The 18,679-nt window shown below is 45.4% G+C and overlaps 1 protein-coding gene and 1 pseudogene across 1 annotated transcript in view; one reads left to right on the forward strand and one right to left on the reverse strand.

Annotated features, from left to right (window-relative positions):
• The window catches only part of LOC146193772 (protein obstructor-E-like), a 37,714-nt gene extending 21,735 nt beyond the window's left edge, over positions 1–15,979 (reverse strand). Inside the window, exons 1-2 of the mRNA XM_084600126.1 lie at positions 15,871–15,979; positions 4,075–4,284 (exon numbers count right to left, since the gene is read on the reverse strand). Coding sequence (XP_084456252.1) covers positions 4,075–4,284; positions 15,871–15,907 — 247 coding nt within the window. The 5' untranslated portion in view covers positions 15,908–15,979. The remainder of the gene's footprint in view (positions 1–4,074; positions 4,285–15,870) is intronic.
• Positions 15,980–16,666: 687 nt separating this feature from the next.
• The window catches only part of LOC146193773 (uncharacterized), a 140,909-nt pseudogene continuing 138,896 nt past the window's right edge, over positions 16,667–18,679 (forward strand).

An 18,679-nucleotide genomic window follows, 5' to 3' on the forward strand; every position in this document is an offset into this window, starting at 1 on the left:
TGATGCTTTGAACAGTCTCGTAACATCTCTCGAGGAGACCTTCAGTCACTGCTTCACAGTCACTGAACTGAGGCGAGAAAGTCTCGCAGACTTCGCCTCTTTTCTGCACCTCAAACCTCCGCATATGATCGGTTGTGAGGAGCATAAGATTGAGATCACTAACAGCGTCGTCAAGTTTTACTCTATCATGCGCCTCCACTTCTTGGTCAAGAGCAAGAACCTGACCCGTGAAAACGCGCGAAAAAAAAGAAAACACCGGAAATAGAGACGCGTGCTTTGAACGCATAGGCATGATTTTGGGGTGTGTTACTTCACTGACTCAAAAACACTAATGTGTGCATGTCATTTATTGCACTTTCAAAAGTTCAGCTAGAAGATACCGTTTTGCAATACAAGCTTATGCACTCGTTTTATTTTATTTATTCGCAGGGTCTGCTTACGCCCATGCACACGCATAAATCACAGCTGAGCACTGTGTTAATATATGTTCGCGTTGCCTTGTGATGGCGTGGAACATTTAATGAAAAAAAAATTAAGACCGAGGAAGTGACATAACAGTGTTTGGAGTTGCTTGCCTGAAAAATCGGGAACGCAGCAAACACGCTGTACGTAAAAAAACAGCCTTAAACTCGGCTCCCCTGCCTTTGTAATATGTTTACATCCCTTCCCTATTCCCGTAAGACAGCTTGTTTGCAATAAACTCATTTGCACTTGGAAAAAAGTGAAGCGAGTCGCTTTCTGTCATGCGTGGCGACGGCCGGAGGAAACGGTCATGAACCGGGCTTTCGCTGGTGGCGCCACTGCGGCGTCATGAAAAAAAGGCACGCGTTACCCCCGCCGGTCGGCACACCTACCCATCTAGACACCGTACTAATTCTTTGAGTTGTTTCGCTTTCGGTGTCCGGACGAGAGGTGTCGGTGTCCGGATAAGAGGATCTGTCCAAAGTAGACACTACTTCCAGCGCCTCGTAACTATCGTGAAGTGACGTTCGCTCCTGCGTAGTATAAGGATGCCGGGTATAAGAGTAATTTTCGTTTTAGCCACATTTATTATTAAACCTTTGCCGTCAAGTTCAATGGCAATCCTTTGAAATTCATCCCATGAAGTACTTAACAAGGCAATGTCTTCAGTGAACCGTAGATTACTTAGGTATTCTCCGTCAACCTTCATCCCTACCTTTCCTCCTGTCAGGGCTCTGAATGCTTCCTGCAAAGAAGGGATGAATAGCAATGAATAGCACTGGAGAGCCCGTGTCTCAATGCTTAACATTCTTCCCCAAACTTGCCCTCTTCATTGAAAACTCCATGCGTATGTCTTTTACGAAAGTTCTTTGTCAAAATATAGTCACCTCATTAGTCCATGATCGTGTCGCAATGCTCGAAATTAAAAATGACACAGGACACTGCGGTCACTGCGACCATGAAACTATTCTTGAATACATAAAAAACGCTTCCTTCGCATTGCGAAACGTGTAAATAGTCCAGAATGTCGGTGCGCATAAAGTTATTATCGATTCTCATTATCGATTTTAATCTCCTGCGACGGATTGAATATTTCTTGACCAACCCTACTCAGTTTGTATTAGCTAACGACTCTCTATCATCGCCATGTGTTCTAACGTCTGATGTTCCCCAAGGCTCAGTTCTGAGTCCTTCACTCTTTCTTATATATAGTAATATTATCCCGATTGGAAGCAACTCTTCAATTAGGCTCTTTACACAAGAATGTGTTTTTTTTCGCGTAATACGTGACCCTAGCGACATTCCCTTTTTTAGTCCGATCATGATTTTATGTTTAATTGATGTCAGCGTTGGTATAAAATTCTTAACCTATATTAACAAAAGTTTATGCGCAGCGCGTGCTTTTCATCGTCTTCAGAGATGCGATAAACACCGATTGCAAAGCACCACATTGTTACTGACGAACACGACCAACCTCCTTTACCAGGTAGCACTGACAGAACGCGAAGCCATCTGGGATCAAGCAGAAGAAATTCATCGCGACGACGTCATCCAGCCGTTTATGAGCTCATGGGTTGCCGGATGTTTTGTTCAGGAAGGCATGCTTTGGTTCAGTTATCAATGAGGATTTCCATACGTCTGCCACATGTTTCTCGCCGATGGGCTTCTAGGTCGACGAAAGGCATCGCAGTCATCTCGCCGGATGATATTTTATTTATATCTGTTCATCTCTGCAGCGGCTGCGACACTTTTCTGGTAGAAATGGATTCAGTAATGGCAGGTCTAAAGTGTCAAATTTGTCTGGTGTACTTAGATGTTGTTCTCAGGTGCTCCAATATTGAAGGCTAGTTGAAAAAATATGGCCGATTTGAATAGTTAATCAAATACAAAGTTGGTGCGTAGGACCGCTTATCACCGTTATACATTTCATGCATTACCACACACATCTTCGATTTACACTCTCTCCAATATCTTCCCTCAGCTCACGCTAGAGGTGGCCAGCAGTCACAAAGACAAACAGTGCCGACGGTTGCGCTTCCAAAACAAACAACTCACAAACCTAAGGCCCAAACATTCCCTCCCCTTGGTCGGCGGATTCAATGGGGCGTATGTACAGACCCGAGAAGACGCCAACAGCAGCTCCCTCGCATTCTCCCCAGTCCGTGTTTCGCCACGATTTATGGCCTCCGCGCCCTTTCCCTCAAACCGAGAGACAGCGGCGAACCCACAACCACTGCGCTTACGCTGTGCTTTTTAACTGCTCTGGCTTGCCTCCTTCGCGGCACGGTCGAAGCGCGACTTTTCCGAGAATCGGAACGGACCGAATCGCTGGCGTCGCCCGTTTCCATGTGTTCTTACATCATTTCCGTAGTGCGACCGCCTGCGCGACCGTCATAAATAAACTTGGCCGCCCCTTCGGAATCCCCCCTGCGACAGTGAACCCATGGCTTCGGACAGACACCGGCAAAACCCGTGATTGCGGCTATTAGTGCTAAGCACTAAAATACTTCTGAGAGTGCAATCAAATGATCAGGGTTAACCCTGAGGACATAAATGCTCCGCCTGGCCTGCAAAGAGTGACTCTCTTTTTTTCACTTGGCAAGCAACTATGGAGTCCAAATGGATTTGCGCTGGTGTTCGTTTCTGTGTTTTCGCTTGGTCCTTGTTTTATTCAAATGGACCCACAGAAGACAGCACCTATCGTACATTTTCCGCCGCCTGCTGGAAGAATGATGCATGCAGATTATTAGGAATGCGCGTGCATTGTCGAAGATGTTGGCAGCAATGGTGGCATGCAAAACAGTCTTCTAAAGTTCGTCGCTGTATTTTTCCAGATACCGCTGTATTTTTCCAGAGACAAAAAAAACGAAATATATGCATATGCTTTCTAAGGTTCGGTTGAATATTTTGGCTTGGCGACTGGGTTCCGTCGATTAGTATATTTTGGCATTTGGGTTCTGGGAACTCTGATCAGTGCATAAACAAGGACAACTGATGGCCTGGATACCATACCAATCATAAAAGAGTTCCCGTTGAACTACCTTTCTCAACGTTCGGCTATGGTTGTACGCGAAACTTACAGTATAGCATGATGTCCTTACAGCTTACGCTGTGGGCAAGGGTGGGCCTGGTAACTCTCAATCAAAGAGGTTAAATGCAACATTAATACTCTCCTAAAAAGTGGATATTGCAAAACCCCGTTTTAACAGTGCTAACAGAGCATCGCTTGAAACATTCGGATCTCGAAGGGTCAGAACCTAGCACCTAGTTGTTGATTATCGTCCCCATTGCTATTAGTTATCTTCCGGTAAAATGGTTCAAAGCGACTCGTCAATTACCGAGTTCAATAAGGGAAAGTGAAAAATATATTTTCTTAAGCTTTCCTTAGTTAATTCGACTGCTGAATTTCTTCAATTATGTCTTGTCATGAGCCTCTCGTTTTACAGGACCTGTCTGCTTTTTACTTAGAATTGACATTTTGACGAAGGAAATATTTCCAGTACGGTGTCTACATTCAGGATATATAACAAGCATTGTAAAAAAAGGTGTCCCCATAATGCAGAGTTCGTCCAGTCGGCGCACTGCGAGAAATAATGCGCCCTGCAGACTCACGAAGGTATGGCCTCCGGGAGCAGTCCACGTTGCTAATGTAGTCGCAACGCCCGTACAGCGGGTTGCCGTCGTGGAAAGCCATGCCGTCAGCGCACAGCTTTTGCTTGGCTACGCCACGTCGGCACTCGTAGTACATGTCGCATTGTTCAGGATCCGGGAAGTAGCCATTGCCGCTTGGGCAGCGGAATTCAGCGGCGCCGACGAGCCACACTGCGCACGTAGGCAATAAAGTCAATTTATTGAATGATCTAGTTTACAGCTCTTCTGCATACAACGATATAGCACTGAATACAATCTTATCAACTTTAGCTGTGTCGTTTGACCATGAACGTGTCATCACAACAGTTTTATGGGTGTCTTTCCGCATGTCATGGGATTACACATGAGCAGCAGCTACGTAGCCACAACGTGTCGGTTTTCTCGTGCATCCGGTAGCGGCTGTTGATCGCGTGTTGATGACCGCGCTGACGGTAAAGCCGCCCGCACGAATGATGAAAAGCGTGGTTGCTACTAGCGCCGCGAAGTGATTCTTATCGCGTACCCGGCCGTTCAAAAGCGGCTCTGCGGAGTAGCCGAGAAGCACCAGACAACACCTAGCTGACCTGTCATTAGGATCACTTAAGGGTATGGACACACTGGCTGGAGAACTCGCGCGGCGTGCCGCCAGCGGCAGGACGCCCGCGCGGCAGAGAGGCCACATCGATTTCGCGCGGCAATCGTCGCGGAGGTCACGTGACAGCGATCTCGCCTTGTGTCCGACTGCGTGAGCTGATCTACGATTCTTTTTTTTCGGCTAGCAGACCTCATTCCAGCTTCTGCTTGTCCCTCATCATCTACCGCGACGATCGTGTTTGCTCCGCAGCACGCCGCTCGAGCATTCGAAGCAAATTTACTGTCCTGTTCACATTTTCCCTGACGTGAATGTTCAGCGGGCCCTCAAGTATGAAAACAACTCGCCTGCCAGATCGAATGCTTTGCCTATGATCGCTCATCGGTTGATTTTCGCGTAAAAGGGGAATAAGCGAGCAGCCTCAAGAAAGTGTTCTATTATTCTCTCACTGAGGCGAAGTTTTCAACACGGAGGCACAAAAGGAGAATGCTCGCTTCGTCGTTGATTGCACGGAGCGCTTGAGTTAGCTCGGTAGCAGGCACGAGATGGCGACGCTGACGCGCACGTCGCTGAGCCGGACGTGTCTCATTGGCTTTTCCGATTCGCGGCACGCGGCAAGCCGCCGAAAATGGCTCTTCGACCCATTCGGCGCGCAGCAGGTCTACCCGCCGCCGCTGCAGGTTTTTGCGGCAAACTACTTGCCGCCGGCGGCATGCCGCGCGCATTTTCCCGCTAGTGTGTCCCTACCTTTTGTCTCCCAACATTGCATAAAGTTTTTCACCTCGCTGCGTTTACGGCGACTGACGATAGATGGTGTGCCGATCCCGTTGGCGGAAAATCAGAAACTGCTTGGACAGCTTTCTCAAATTGAAAAAAAGGGGCCGAATTTATCCTTGGAACCAATGAGGACGAACATTCCAGTGCGGCCACGTGGCTGGGGCCAGCACTGGCATGGAAGGCATAAGCAAAGTAGGTCAGGCGGATCCGAACCGCCAGAGTTATTTAGAAGCAGCTAAGAAGCCGGAAAAAAAGGAAGTAAGGAAAATCCCAGTGATAAGGACACAGATAACCGAAAGCAGGAGCCAACAGTTGTGAGAGGGAGAGAGAAGGCCCAGATGCTTATTGCTGGAGATTCTAACATGAACAGGTGCAAGCGAGATATCTTGGAACGTGTAAAGGGTGATAAGAGAGTGTTAGTTGGAGCCTTCCCAGGGAGAACAATAAGGGCAGTGCTGAAAGAGAGTAAAAATAGGCTTTTGAAGAATTCCGCAGAGCGCCGTATGGTCATAGTAGCCGCGAGGCTAAACCATGTCCTAAATGGTGACGCTGCAGGAGTGGTGGAAAGTTTAGCTAAGGGAGTCGACAAGATAGCACAGCAAGCGCAGATAGTTGTATGCACAGTACCAGAGGTGCTAGGATTGAACGGAAAGCTGGAAAAGGACGTGGTGACAGTTAATCAGGACATAAGAAAATTAAGCCTGGAGAAGCGTTTCGAAATGGTTCAGGTAAACAGGGAGGTACATAAAGCAGGTTTTGGTAGGGCTTTTCAGCGAGATGGCATTCATTTTAACAGAAGGGTGGGAGCAGAGGTCGGCTGGCGCCTGGCAGGCAGGGCTGTAGCTTTTTTAGGAGGTCCGCGAGGACTCCGTGCATAGGGGTAGTTAGAAGTGAAGCAGAAGAAAGTGTAATAATGGAGGCTGAGCCCCCAAAAATGGCAAAGAGTAGGTCGAGAAAGTAAAGTACAAAAAAGAAATTTAACACTAGGATCAGCTAGATAAAAATGCATGGAGATAGAAAAAGAGCAAGATGGCTAGAGATAGAACAACAGTTGAAGAATGACAAAATAGGTGTGTACGCTCTTTGCGAGACTCATCTCAGGGATCTAGAAGATCCGCGGTTTATAGAAGACTACGTCTGGGAAGGGTGCAACAGAACGAGAACGGAAAAAAAGGGTGGAGGGGTAGGTATGCTGATACAAAAGGGAACAAATTGGCAAAGAATTAAATCATCTTGTAAACAACATATCTGGGTTTCAGGAACAATAGCCGGCATAAGGACATGGCTAGGGGTAGTGTATTTAGGAACAGGACATCAATGCAGGCAACAAAACAAGGATCTTGTTGAATGTCTCAGTGACAATATAAGCCAGTTTGGAAACGGGGCGAATATTATTCTGCGGGCGGACATGAACGGCCACATCGACGATCTGGATGGATACACGGATTGTAACGGGAAGCTAATGCTAGATTTCTGTGAGCGACACGATCTAGTTATAGTAAATAGAGAAACAAAATGTGAAGGCCAAATCACGTGGGAATTCCCCAACAGGCAGACGATCATTGACTATTGTCTAATGTCGTAGGAAATTTATAGCAAGGTTAGAAAAATGGAAATAGACGAAGAATGGGAGTGTAGTCTGGGAAGTGATCATTAACGTATTAGTCTGCAGATGGGGCCCCTGATGAAAAGAGAAATGGAACTTAGACAAAACGTAAACGCAAAATTAAACGACGATCAAATAGCGCAGACAGCAGCAGACATAGAGGAAGCAATAGAGAAAAGCCCCATGGAAGACTGGGATTATGAACTGGTGGAAATACTCATAAGGAGGAAAATTCAGGAGGTTAAAGCAGCAAACCGCTGGAATGGAAAGAGGAAGCCATGGAGGTGGTGGAATAAGGAAATCAGGGAAACCATTGAACAACGTCGGGCTGCTTCACGGGAACACCGAATGGTAAAGAAAGCACAGGTATCTCAAGAGGAAATCGACAAAAAATGGGAATCATATCGACCAAAGAAACTTCAGGTGCAGGCCCTCGTCCAAAGTAAATTATGGCAGTCCACCGATCGCTGGATGGCTGACATAAACGATGCCTCTAAAGGCGGAGCAAGAAAATTCTGGAACCAGATAAGCTGGCTAGGGAAGAAGAATCAAAGAAAGCAGGATCGGATTCAAGATGGTTGGGTTGGTTCATAGGAAGGGAAAGGCGCAGTATCTGTCACACTTGCTCTGTGGACACCTGAACCGCGCCGTAAGGGAAGGGATGAAGGTGGGAGTGAAAGTGGATAGAGAGAAAGGGGGGTCGTAGTGGAGGGCTACGGAGTAATTTCGACCACCTGGGGATCTTTAACGTGCGCTGACATCGCACAGCACACGGACGCCTCTTCGTTTCGCCTCCATCGAAACGCAGTAACGAGGGAAATTGTTTAAAGGAAGACAACGCAGTGAACTACATTACATCAGTTATAGCCGAGTCATTTAAGAGCGACGATAGGGTAATCTCCGCAAATCAGAAAGCAACACAAGGTAGCAGAGTACAAAGCAGCTTAGAACAGACCAATCTAAACTGGAAAAAGGCAGAAAGAAATATTCCTAAAAACACATCTACAGGAATAAATGGAATTCCGATCAAGCTGATTAATGAACTCGGTCCAAAAAGTAAGGAAACGTTGTTAAAAGCTCTGGAAACAGTGATAACGAATAAGCAAATTCCGGACAGCTGGCGGCAGAGTAAAATGAATTTGATTTATAAAGGGAAAGGAGACAGGATGCACATAAAATCCTACTGGCCGATTACCTTAACATCTGTTATGTACAGGTTAGCCATGCAGGCGGTGAAATTAAAGGTGCAAGCATGGGTAGAAAGTAACAAGATACTTGGAGAACTTCAGAACGGCTTTAGAAATGGTAGGCGCTTAGATGATAGCCTGTTCGTGCTTACCCAATGCATCGAAATATCTAGAATGGAAAATATACCTTTGTATTTGGCCTTCCTGGACATAAACGGGGCGTACGACAACGTAAGTAGGGAACTCCTGTGGAACATATTAAAAGAAGGTATCGGTAATGAGATAATAGAGTTCATAAAGGAAATATTACGGGATAACAAAGTAGAAATTACGTGGGAAGGGATAAGAAGTACGGAAGATGTCAAAGTATGCAAAGGGTTAAGACAAGGCTGTCCTCTATAATTGGTGCTGTTCATGCTTTATATGATAAACCTGGAACGGAGGATACAAGAGAGTAACCTAGGTTTTAACCTGTCATATAGATTACGTGGAAAGGCGTAAGACCAGCGCCTCCCCGGTTGGATGTATGCAGACGATATTTTGCTGCTAGCTGAGAGTCTGGAAGAATTGCTAACTCTAGTTAAGTATTGCTGAGACGAAGGGGACGCTCTAGACTTCAGTTTCAGCGCAGTTAAGTCGGGTCTGATGATTTTCAACGGCTCAACTGATCAGGGTCTTAAAATACAAGGCCAAGAAATACCTAGAGTAGCATAATATAAATATCTGGGGGTATGGGTAAACGAAGGATTGGCATACATTGGAAAACATGAGCAATCACTTAAGGCCGAAGGGCGAAGGAATGCCGGGATAATGAAGCATAAGGCATTTTGGGGATACAATAGGTATGAGGTTTTGAGGGATATTTGGAAAGGAATTATGGTGCCCGGATTTACTTTCGGAAATGCGGTTTTGTGCCTGAAATCAGAGGTACAGTCGACATTAGAAATAAATCAGAGATCCGTTGGACGATTAGCACTAGGTGCCCACGGCAAAACTACAAATGAGGCGGTACAGGGAGATATGGGTTGGGCATCTTTCGAAATACGGGAAGCTCAGAGTAAAATATTATATGAAGAATGCCTAAGGAAATTGGACAGTAACAGATGGGCAGCTAATATATTTAAATACCTTTACTTAAAAAGCGTTGACTCAAAATGAAAGAAAAGAACTAGGAAACTAAATAGTAAGTATGCCAGTCACAAGGACGGAGACATAAAGAGCATTAAGCAACAAGTGAACAACAAAGAAGGTAAAAATTGGATAAATTCGATGGAACAGAAACAGAGTGTGGAATTATACCGAAAGTGGAAAACGCAGATCAGGAAGGAAGATTTCTTTGATAACTCGAGAGGCAGTGCCCTACTTTTTGAAGCTAGATCAGGGTGCCTTAGAACACGCAGCTACAAAAAGAAATTTAACAATGGAGATGACGCATGTGCTGTATGTGGAAACTCCAGTGAAACAATTGACCATATTATACTCGCATGCAATGGTATCCATCCAGAAGTTGATGCAGGCGCAATCACTGTTCCTGAAGCTCTGGTGTTTAGAGATAACAGTGGCCGGGTGAATAAACCGGCGGTGGAAACTAGCAAAAAACGACTGGAAAATTGGTGGCTTAAAAGCAGAGCAGTGACATAATGTTAGTAATGTAGAAACAAAAAGTTTAAGAAATAGAATGATGGTTTAGTTATCCAATCTAAATCAATAATTAAGATACAGGGAGAAAAATGAACATGGTAGCTACTGCTACTACCCCGTTTCAAAGGGGACGCTACTATATTCCATCCATCCATCCATTCATCCTGCTTTTTCGACTATGGCCGGTCACCGAGTAGGCAGCGCGTTCCTTACGCTGACGTACCTCTGCGTTTTAAAGCGAAAGCCTTTAACGGCTCATACTGTCGTCAACAACGCTATCCGCGCGTGCGACGCACCTAATTGGTCGACAGAGAAGGAACGTGACAAACAGCCAAATTCGATGCGACCAATCAGAATTCTCCTCTTGCCTGGCGTTCCTGCCATCTGCAATCCAACACTTCAACGCGCGCCAAGGAACGCTACGCGACAGGAGCGACGGTGTACCGTCCAAAAGCACACTTGTCGGAGAAACTGTGACTGATACTGCACCTTTCCTTTCCTGTAAACCAATTATAATTATATGTAGCACTGCAATGAACGCCGATAAAAGTCAAGCAACGAGAGGGAAATGATTGGAGAGGAAGAGTAGGCTTTCGTCATTCTCCTGCGGTGGCGTAGCGGTAGAACATCCGCCTCGCATGCAAGAGGACCGGGGTTCAAAGCTCGGTGCCGCGCAATTCTCCACCGGATTAAAAAAAAGCTCCGCCTGTGTATGGAATTGCATACACAGGTTTGGGGTGCGACCTGATGCCAGTGAACACCTCCGGTAAAGCACTCCCTCACCAGAACAGGATTTGGCCACCCTGGTTTAGTAATTGGCCAAAAACTCTCATGATAAGCTCCATAAAACCCCGGCCCTCTGTCACCAGCGGCTGCGGAACAACTGACCACGGCGGCGGTCAGACCTGTGACGCAGCAGGGGGTGCTAAGAAAGCCTGGCTCCGCTGGACAGGCCGCCATTGGAAACTGACCCTGGCAAAGTTTAACGTTAGAACCCTAGCTAGTGAAGCTAGCTTAGCAGTGCTGTTAGAGGAACTAGAATGTATGAAATGGGATGTCATAGGGCTTAGTGAGGTTAGGAGCCCGAATGAGGCATATACTGTACTGAAGGATGGGCATGTACTGTGTTATCGAGGCTTACCAGAGAGGCGACAACTGTGAGTAGGTTTCATAGTCAGTAAGTATATAGCGGGTAATATAGATGAATTCTATAGTAATAAAGAGAGGGTGGCAGTCATGATAATTAGGCTTAATATGCGGTATAAACTGAAGGTTGTAAAGGCCTATGCACCTTCAGGTAGTTATGATGACCAGGCAATTGAAAGCTTCTACGAAGATGTAGAATCGGCAATGCGAAAAATAAAGACGCAGTATACTGTACTGATGGGCGACTTCAATGCCAAGGTAGGGAAAAAGCAGGCAGGAGACCAGGCAGTAGGTGACTATGGCATTGGTTCTAGGAATAGCAGGGGGGAGTTACTAGCTGAGTTTCTAGTGCGCAATAACTTAAGAATCATGAATACCTTCTTCAGCAAACGGAAGAATCGGAAATGGACATAGAAAAGTCCTAACGGGGAGACTAAAAATGAAATTGACTTCATAATGTGTTCAACCCCCGCCATTGTGCAAGATGTAGAGGTAATCGGGAAAGTGCGACGCAGTGACCACAGGATGGTTAGGTCCCGAATTAGCCTAAATCTGAAGAAGGAACGCAACAGATTAGTAAGAAAGAATCATATCAACGAATTAGCGGTGAGGGGGAGGGCAGAAGAATTCAGGATCTCGGTACAGAATAGAAATTAAGCTCTAACCGAGGATGGTGACATTACCCTAGAAGCAATGAACAATAATTTCAGAGATATCATTAGTGAGTGTGCGGTAGACGTAGGCGGTAGGATAGTTAGAGAGGATACCGGTAATCTGTGTAAAGAGACGAAAGATTTGATTAAGAAACACCAGAGTATGAAAGCTTCCAGTCGAACAGGCCAGATTAAATTTACCGAAATATCAAAGCTAATCAATAAGCGCAAGGTGGCTGATATAAGGAAGAATAACATGAAGCAAATTGAACATGCTGTAAAGAACGGGGAAGCCTTAAAGCGGTACAGAAGAAATTGGGCATAGGGAAAAGCCAGATGTATGCGATAAGGGTCAAGGCGGGCAACGTCATCAGCCTAATATAATCAGCCTTTATACATAGCATTAATTGATTACGAAAAAGCATTTGACTCAGTTGAAACATCGGCGGTGATGCAGTCATTGCGAAATCAGGGGGTGGACGAGCCATATGTGAAAGTGCTGGTAGATATATATAGTCGCTGCACAGCAACCATAGTTCTGCATAAAGAAAGTAACAAAATTCCCATAAAGAAAGGTGTTAGGCAAGGAGACACAATCTCCCCAGTACAATTCACAGCTTGCTTAGAGGAGGTATTCAGTGACTTGGAATGGGAGCAGTTAGGGATAAGGGTATATGGAGAATATATCAGTAATCTGCGATTTGCTGATGACATTGCCTTGCTAAGCAACTCGGGGGATGAACTGCAAATAATAATTGATGACCTAGACAGGAAAACTAGGTTTGAAAATCAATATGCAGAAGACTAAGGTAATGTTCAACAGCCTCTGGAAGGAACAGCAGTTTACATTAGGTAGCGAAGTACTGGAAGTAGTAGGCGATTATGTCTACTTAGGACAGGTAGTAACCGCAGATCCGGACCATGCAAAGGAAATAACAAGAAGAATAAGATTGGGATGGAGCGCATTTGGCAAGCACTCGCAGATTATGACTAGCAGCTTACCGGTATCGCTCAAGAGGAAAGTATATAACAATTGCATCTTGCCTGTACTGACCTATGGGGCTGAAACGTGGAGGCTAACCAAGAAAGTTCTACTTAAGTTGAGGACAACCCAGAGGGCTATGGAACGAAAAATGGTAGGGTTAACATTAAGAGATAGGAAGCGTGCAGAGTGGGTCAGAGAAATAACTCTAGTTACCGACATTCTAGTTGAAATTAAGAAGAAGAAATGGGCATGGGCAGGACATGTAGTGCGAAGAGAGGATAACCGATGGTCGGTTAGGGTAACAAACTGGATTCCAAGAGAAGGAAAGCGTAGCAGGGGGCGGCAGAAAGTTAGGTGTGTGGATGAGGTTAAGAAGTTCGCGGGGTTCAAGTGAATGCAGCTAACACAGAACCGGGTTAAGTGGACAAATATGGGAGAGGCCTTCGCCCTGCAGTGCGGATAGTCAGGCTGATGATGATTCTCCTCTTAAGATACATATAAGAGACCCTCTATATTTTTTTACTCACGGAAGCGACCTCACCCTCCAGGCCATGGGTTGCACCTTTCTTACCGTGAGAGCTCAAAAATGCCCTCTAAATCTCATCAACCCGGGCCCGTCTCGAGTTTCGTGCGAATGCTCCGCATCTAATCAATGAAATGTTATCTTCAGTGCTGTATTCTTCCTAGTGAACTCAACTGGAAATCAAATTTCTAGGAAGCAAAAAGAAGCAGCAAGGCAAACTCGAGCAGACGGCCCAGTTTGTTAACGTACAAAACTGCCGCGTCCTGAGGTTGCCCGCACGTTGCCCGCAAAGGGAGAAGCGGCAACGCAGCGAGAGCTCTGTCCGCAGTTAGGAAAGCAAAGTACACCAGCTATCGTCAGCCGCAGTAAACGTACCAAAAGCACCAGATGATTATCGCTTCGTGGCGCTGTTGGTAGTTGAAGCCATGTTTTTCTTCATTCGTTTTAAATCAGTGGGCGGCTGTGCGTCAGTGGCAAGGAAATGACGCCAGAAAATTAACACTTGAGTAGGTTCGAAATTGAAAATGGCCGCAAGACTATAGACATCCTTGTGCAACATCAGCTCAATATTCATTTGTATAGCGATTCATCTTGCCACACCTGATATGACATATGTGATTAGAATCTGATTTATATGCATGGCATCCGCGGTGAAAGCTGCAACGTTTTCCAGTGTTCGTTGTTGGGCTTGCCTTATGCGGCTTATTATCCCGAAGCGACTCAGGCAATGCTAGGCGCCGTAGTGTAGGACTCCCGAAATTTCGACCACCTTGGGTTCGACCACTTTCATCGTACAACAGACGGGAGCCTTGCTTTTCGCCACCAGCGAAAAGTGGCCGCTGCGGCCGGGTTCGATCTCGCATCCTTGGGTTGAGTCTTTCTTGTTAACTGAGGCAGAACGCTTGAAAAAATTGTCTTGTAAAATTATTCTATTCGGATTTGTTAATTTTTTTTTTTAGATGTGTACTCGTACTGAAATTTTCACTGTTACAACTGCCGCCTTGTATGGGACACCGACACAACGAAACCCTGTGTATATCAACTTTTTCGCCTGGAAGCATTCAAACTGGAGTTACAAATAAACTAAAACGAATTGGATGTCGATGAATCAACACTTCGTGGGAGGTGCGCAGCATTACACGCTAGTGTGGCTTATTATCATGACTACTGTCAGTCTTGCTCTAAGGCATGACAACGAAGCACGTATTGGTTCACAGGTCCATTCGGGCTGAGACGCATGATGGTCTGTAAACTATGGCTCATTTGGTAGATCAACTACGTTACAGAAGTTTAGGAGGAGTACATTTCTAGCAATGGCTGGAGTTTCACCACAATTCCGATGGCACACACAAAACTACCGTAGTCAGCACTACTTGCCTGTGATGTTAAAAAGGGTCATGTGTACATCGCTCGCAATTTTAAATTAGACACAGCTGGGTAATTTTCAAAAATTCTGAATTAGATATTAAAGGAAAACTTGGTGCAAAATTGAAACAGATGATGCGGCAACCAGCGTCATCTGCTTCGCAATTCTCGGCTGTTTCAAAATCGCATGCAGTCACAGCTTTAAAGCGTCAAAACATCTTTTCTTGCAGTAAACGTAAACTTGGACAAAAAATGCCTCGACTTGTTCTGGGCGACACTCCGCTCTTATCCCTCCCAGCAACGGCTGCGCTGGAAGTTCCTCGCTTGAGTACAAACAATTCTTTCTAATAATTCCTGCTCGTTTAGCTACCAATCTCTTATTTCGTGCATAATGTGAAACGTTACTATTACCATCAAGTCCCTAACTATCAAGATATTCAGTTACCGATCGTAAGCTACCACACAAAACAGATATAAAGCCCTGATATGAATAAATCGTGCGAACGATGTTTGACTCCAAGACATTTCAATCCCACTTCGAATGAGCAACTCGAATTCCAGCTGTTTTCAATTTTGCCATATCTCATGACGTCACAAAATCGACTTGCCAACTTGCAATACGCTCAGAATGATGCATAAGTTCAGCGGTTTGAGATTTCATCATCAACCGATTTTCTGTATCACCTCAAGGTTTTCTACTGGCAGTTGAAATTGCTCACGTATACTTGGCGTTGGATTAGCTTCCTTTTAATGCTAATCCTCACCGCGTTTTTTTTTCTCGCACGCCATTGAATGAGTTTATAGTCCCTAAGGATGTACCTCAGGGTGCACTTGCCTGCTTAAATTCTGCGTTGTTATTTAAACTGCTACACTGCATTGCTAAACACGCTGGACAACCGAAAATCTCCCCAGCATGTAGTTGAGAAGGATGGTTTAAAAGCGCTCTACTTCAGTCGTAATAAGGCAAAAACGGAGACACATGTCTCTAAGAATACAGGCGTGCTTCTCTGTAAAATATGTCCCTACGAAGCAGCTCCTGAAGAAAATTAGGGCCATTATTCTGTCCGAGAAATACTTTTTCTGCGCTCGCCCGATGCCCGGGAAGGCACGAGATCAGCTAAGCACCCGTGAGCGTTTCAGCAGTCAAAAATTAAGTTCTCCTGGTCTGCTAGAAGAAGCCGTGGTCGTAATACGAATTGAAATGGTTGCCCTCAAGTAAGTGACCGGCCTTCAAATACTTCTATGTAGGGAAACTGCGTCAAGAAGCAGCAAAAACCTTCAGTTGCACTGGGGATACACTCACCACACCCCAGGAGGAACGAGCAGGCGGCTGGCCCCATGCCGCTGGCGAGCAGTGTGCGATGAGATTCCCAGCTCAAAACCGGACGGCCGGAATGCGGTTCTGTGCCGCGGCAGACGAGTCACTACCTCTAACGGGCACGAGGGACGGGTTTTTTTTTTGTTTGTTTGCTTTTTATTTGCGATCTCAAGAAGCTCATGTTTAATGGACGCTTGCAGAGTGTGCCATACCGAGAGCAGCGTGGGTCGAGCGAATGTTCCTTTTTATCTTGCATTGAGGGCGCCGCTTTAAAGTGAGCAGAATGCTTTTTTTTTTGTAGGTCCGTAGCTTTCATTAGCACGAGTGAAAAGTTGTTGAAACTTGTTGCTCTATTTTTGTGCTATACTGGTTGGCCCAGCTATTAGAGTTTTAGCTGAGCGTTTTTACGACCAGCGGGGCGGAGCGGGCGAGCGGATACACCAGCGGAGAGGCGCGCGAGAAAAGAGTTTTAGCCGGGCGGATCAGCCATCTTCTCGAGCGGAGTAGAGTTGCTTGCTCTGCTGCTCCACCTCTCGGTCACAATTCGAGTTAGAATGAAAATAATACCAATTAAGCCTGCTAATAATGCCCTGAAACTGTTTAGTAAAGGTAGACTCTGTGTTTTTAGTTAATTATTTGGTATATTTTGTGTTTTAGATGTACAAAAGAGCAGTTTGTTAAACAGAATATGTTCGCCAGTGCTAGTCAAGTCAAAACGAAACAAAAGTCAGCTGTTTTCTCGTGCATTCGCGAATTGGCGGCTGCTACGGCTGTTTGAATCATGCCGAAGAGCATACTACAGGACCCGCTGCTGCTGTCGCAACTGACCTTGACCGAAAGTGGAGATGGGCAGTGCCTGGAGGTATTTGGTGGACACGACGTGAGCCGCTTTCAGTGCACGGACTTTTGAACATTGATACGACTGACGATAGTGTCTTTAGGACATATTTTCGTTTCGAGAAGGAGCATATATACGCAGACTTTAGGTGGCCATGTGCATACCCGATAAGGTAGTAACAGCGCAAAGGGTTGCAGTTCCCAGAGGTGAAGCCCTCTGCATTATCCTTCGACTGCTGGCATATCCGAACCGGCTGTGTGGTCTTGAAGATCTTTTCAGGCGGCACAGTTCAACGATATAATCACGGACGAACGAAGTTCTGCGCCACATCGAAGAGCGGTTTTTCACTTGCTCGACGATATAAATAACCATTCTTTGCTCAGTCTCGACACGCTGGAGAAATTCTCGCAGGTAAGTTGCAAGGTTGTGAAAAAAACATTTCTTAACCTAAAATTTCACTTACACCTTCTGTAATACTGATAATCCATGCACATGTACCTTACAGTGAAAATGAAGATGAAAAGTGTATAAAGATTTTGAGGTTGTTCAGCCAAAGGTGCCCCACTGACAAACTACCGGGGTTTCATCGACGGTACAGCAAGTTCAATATGCCGACCATCAAGGAATCAGGCACTTTACTTTAGTGGCCACAAGCGGTTTCATGCCTTGAAGCTGTACCAACAGAACGTGCCGCGTATCTATAAAGCTAGTGCGCTTTTGGCGAACTGTCATACATGTTTGTATGATCCTCTGGTATCGCATTACTTCGGTCTTGATCTACCAGATTTTGAAACTTCCCTTACTCCTCGGTACTTTTACGACTCACAAATCGTTCAGAAATGTGTTTTATTTAAGCACAAGATTTACAACATTTTACCAGGACAGTTTTCTGGGTATTCATGTCATGCGCGGTTTGCGCTGAAGAAATAAAAAAATGCTTGAGTCTGTTCTTTGAACATTCTCTGCACGTTCTCTAGCAGCTTTTCATGTTCTCTGTTATAACGCTTACTTCAAACTCATGCTTTCTCTCCTCCAAGTCCAACCTGCTCTCGTCTAGAGCGAGACGCCGCGCTTCATTTTCAACTTTTTATTTTTCAATTTCTCGCGCTTTTCTGCGTAGCTCATAGTCGTTTCTTTCTCGCATAGTGATCAGCTGAAGCCCGGTGCTCTGTAACCCTCGGGTGCCTGCAAAAAAAGACAAACAGCTTTATATCAACCTTAAATTCAGTTGAGCTTCTCCACTGGAGCAAAACAGTCACAAATACATGTTTCTACCAGTCGCAGTCAGTTGACATGTGACATTCGCGGGTAACCGGAACTTTGTATACAGAACAAGTACCACAATGTGTACACGTTGTACAAAAATAAAATGGACTGTTATGAGGACAGTAAACAGTTTATGATCCTTGTATTTCTGCTTGTGTGCCATTTTTGTTATGTCTAACAGAGTTCCTCTTGGTATGTAGCCTGTGTACTATTGGCATATTATTAATGAAGACATCATTTCTATGGGTGGGTTTTTAGGGCCCTATACTCGCCAGATTGCAAAGTACAGGCGGAGAGAAGTTTCTTGGCCGTGTGAGAGACAATAACGATTGCTTTTTGTGTTATCCACCAAGTATGTCAAGACCACAATGAGGCATGAAAAAGACGAACGCGCATTTGGTGATCGGTGTTATGTTAGAGTAATGTCACAGATAAACTAGAATCGGTAATATTTCCGTGAAGCCAGTGGAATAGCTTTTTTTAATGAACAGAATTGAACTGATCGAGTGCGTCTTTCAATAGAGACTAAAAAGAAAAGGAAAATCGGCTGCACAAGCAAGGCGCCTTCAAACATCTGTGGGTATACGAGCCGCGTCCTTGCGGCGAAGGCACTAAAGTGTGTTGAAAAACGATCTTGGAACAGACACGGCGGCCCGACGAGCGCGCAAACAAAGCTCTCGCCCCATTCAG

Source organism: Amblyomma maculatum, chromosome 4 (assembly GCF_055883805.1).
Source record: "Amblyomma maculatum isolate TAMU_Amacu chromosome 4, ASM5588380v1, whole genome shotgun sequence".
Taxonomy (NCBI): Eukaryota; Metazoa; Arthropoda; class Arachnida; order Ixodida; family Ixodidae; genus Amblyomma; species Amblyomma maculatum.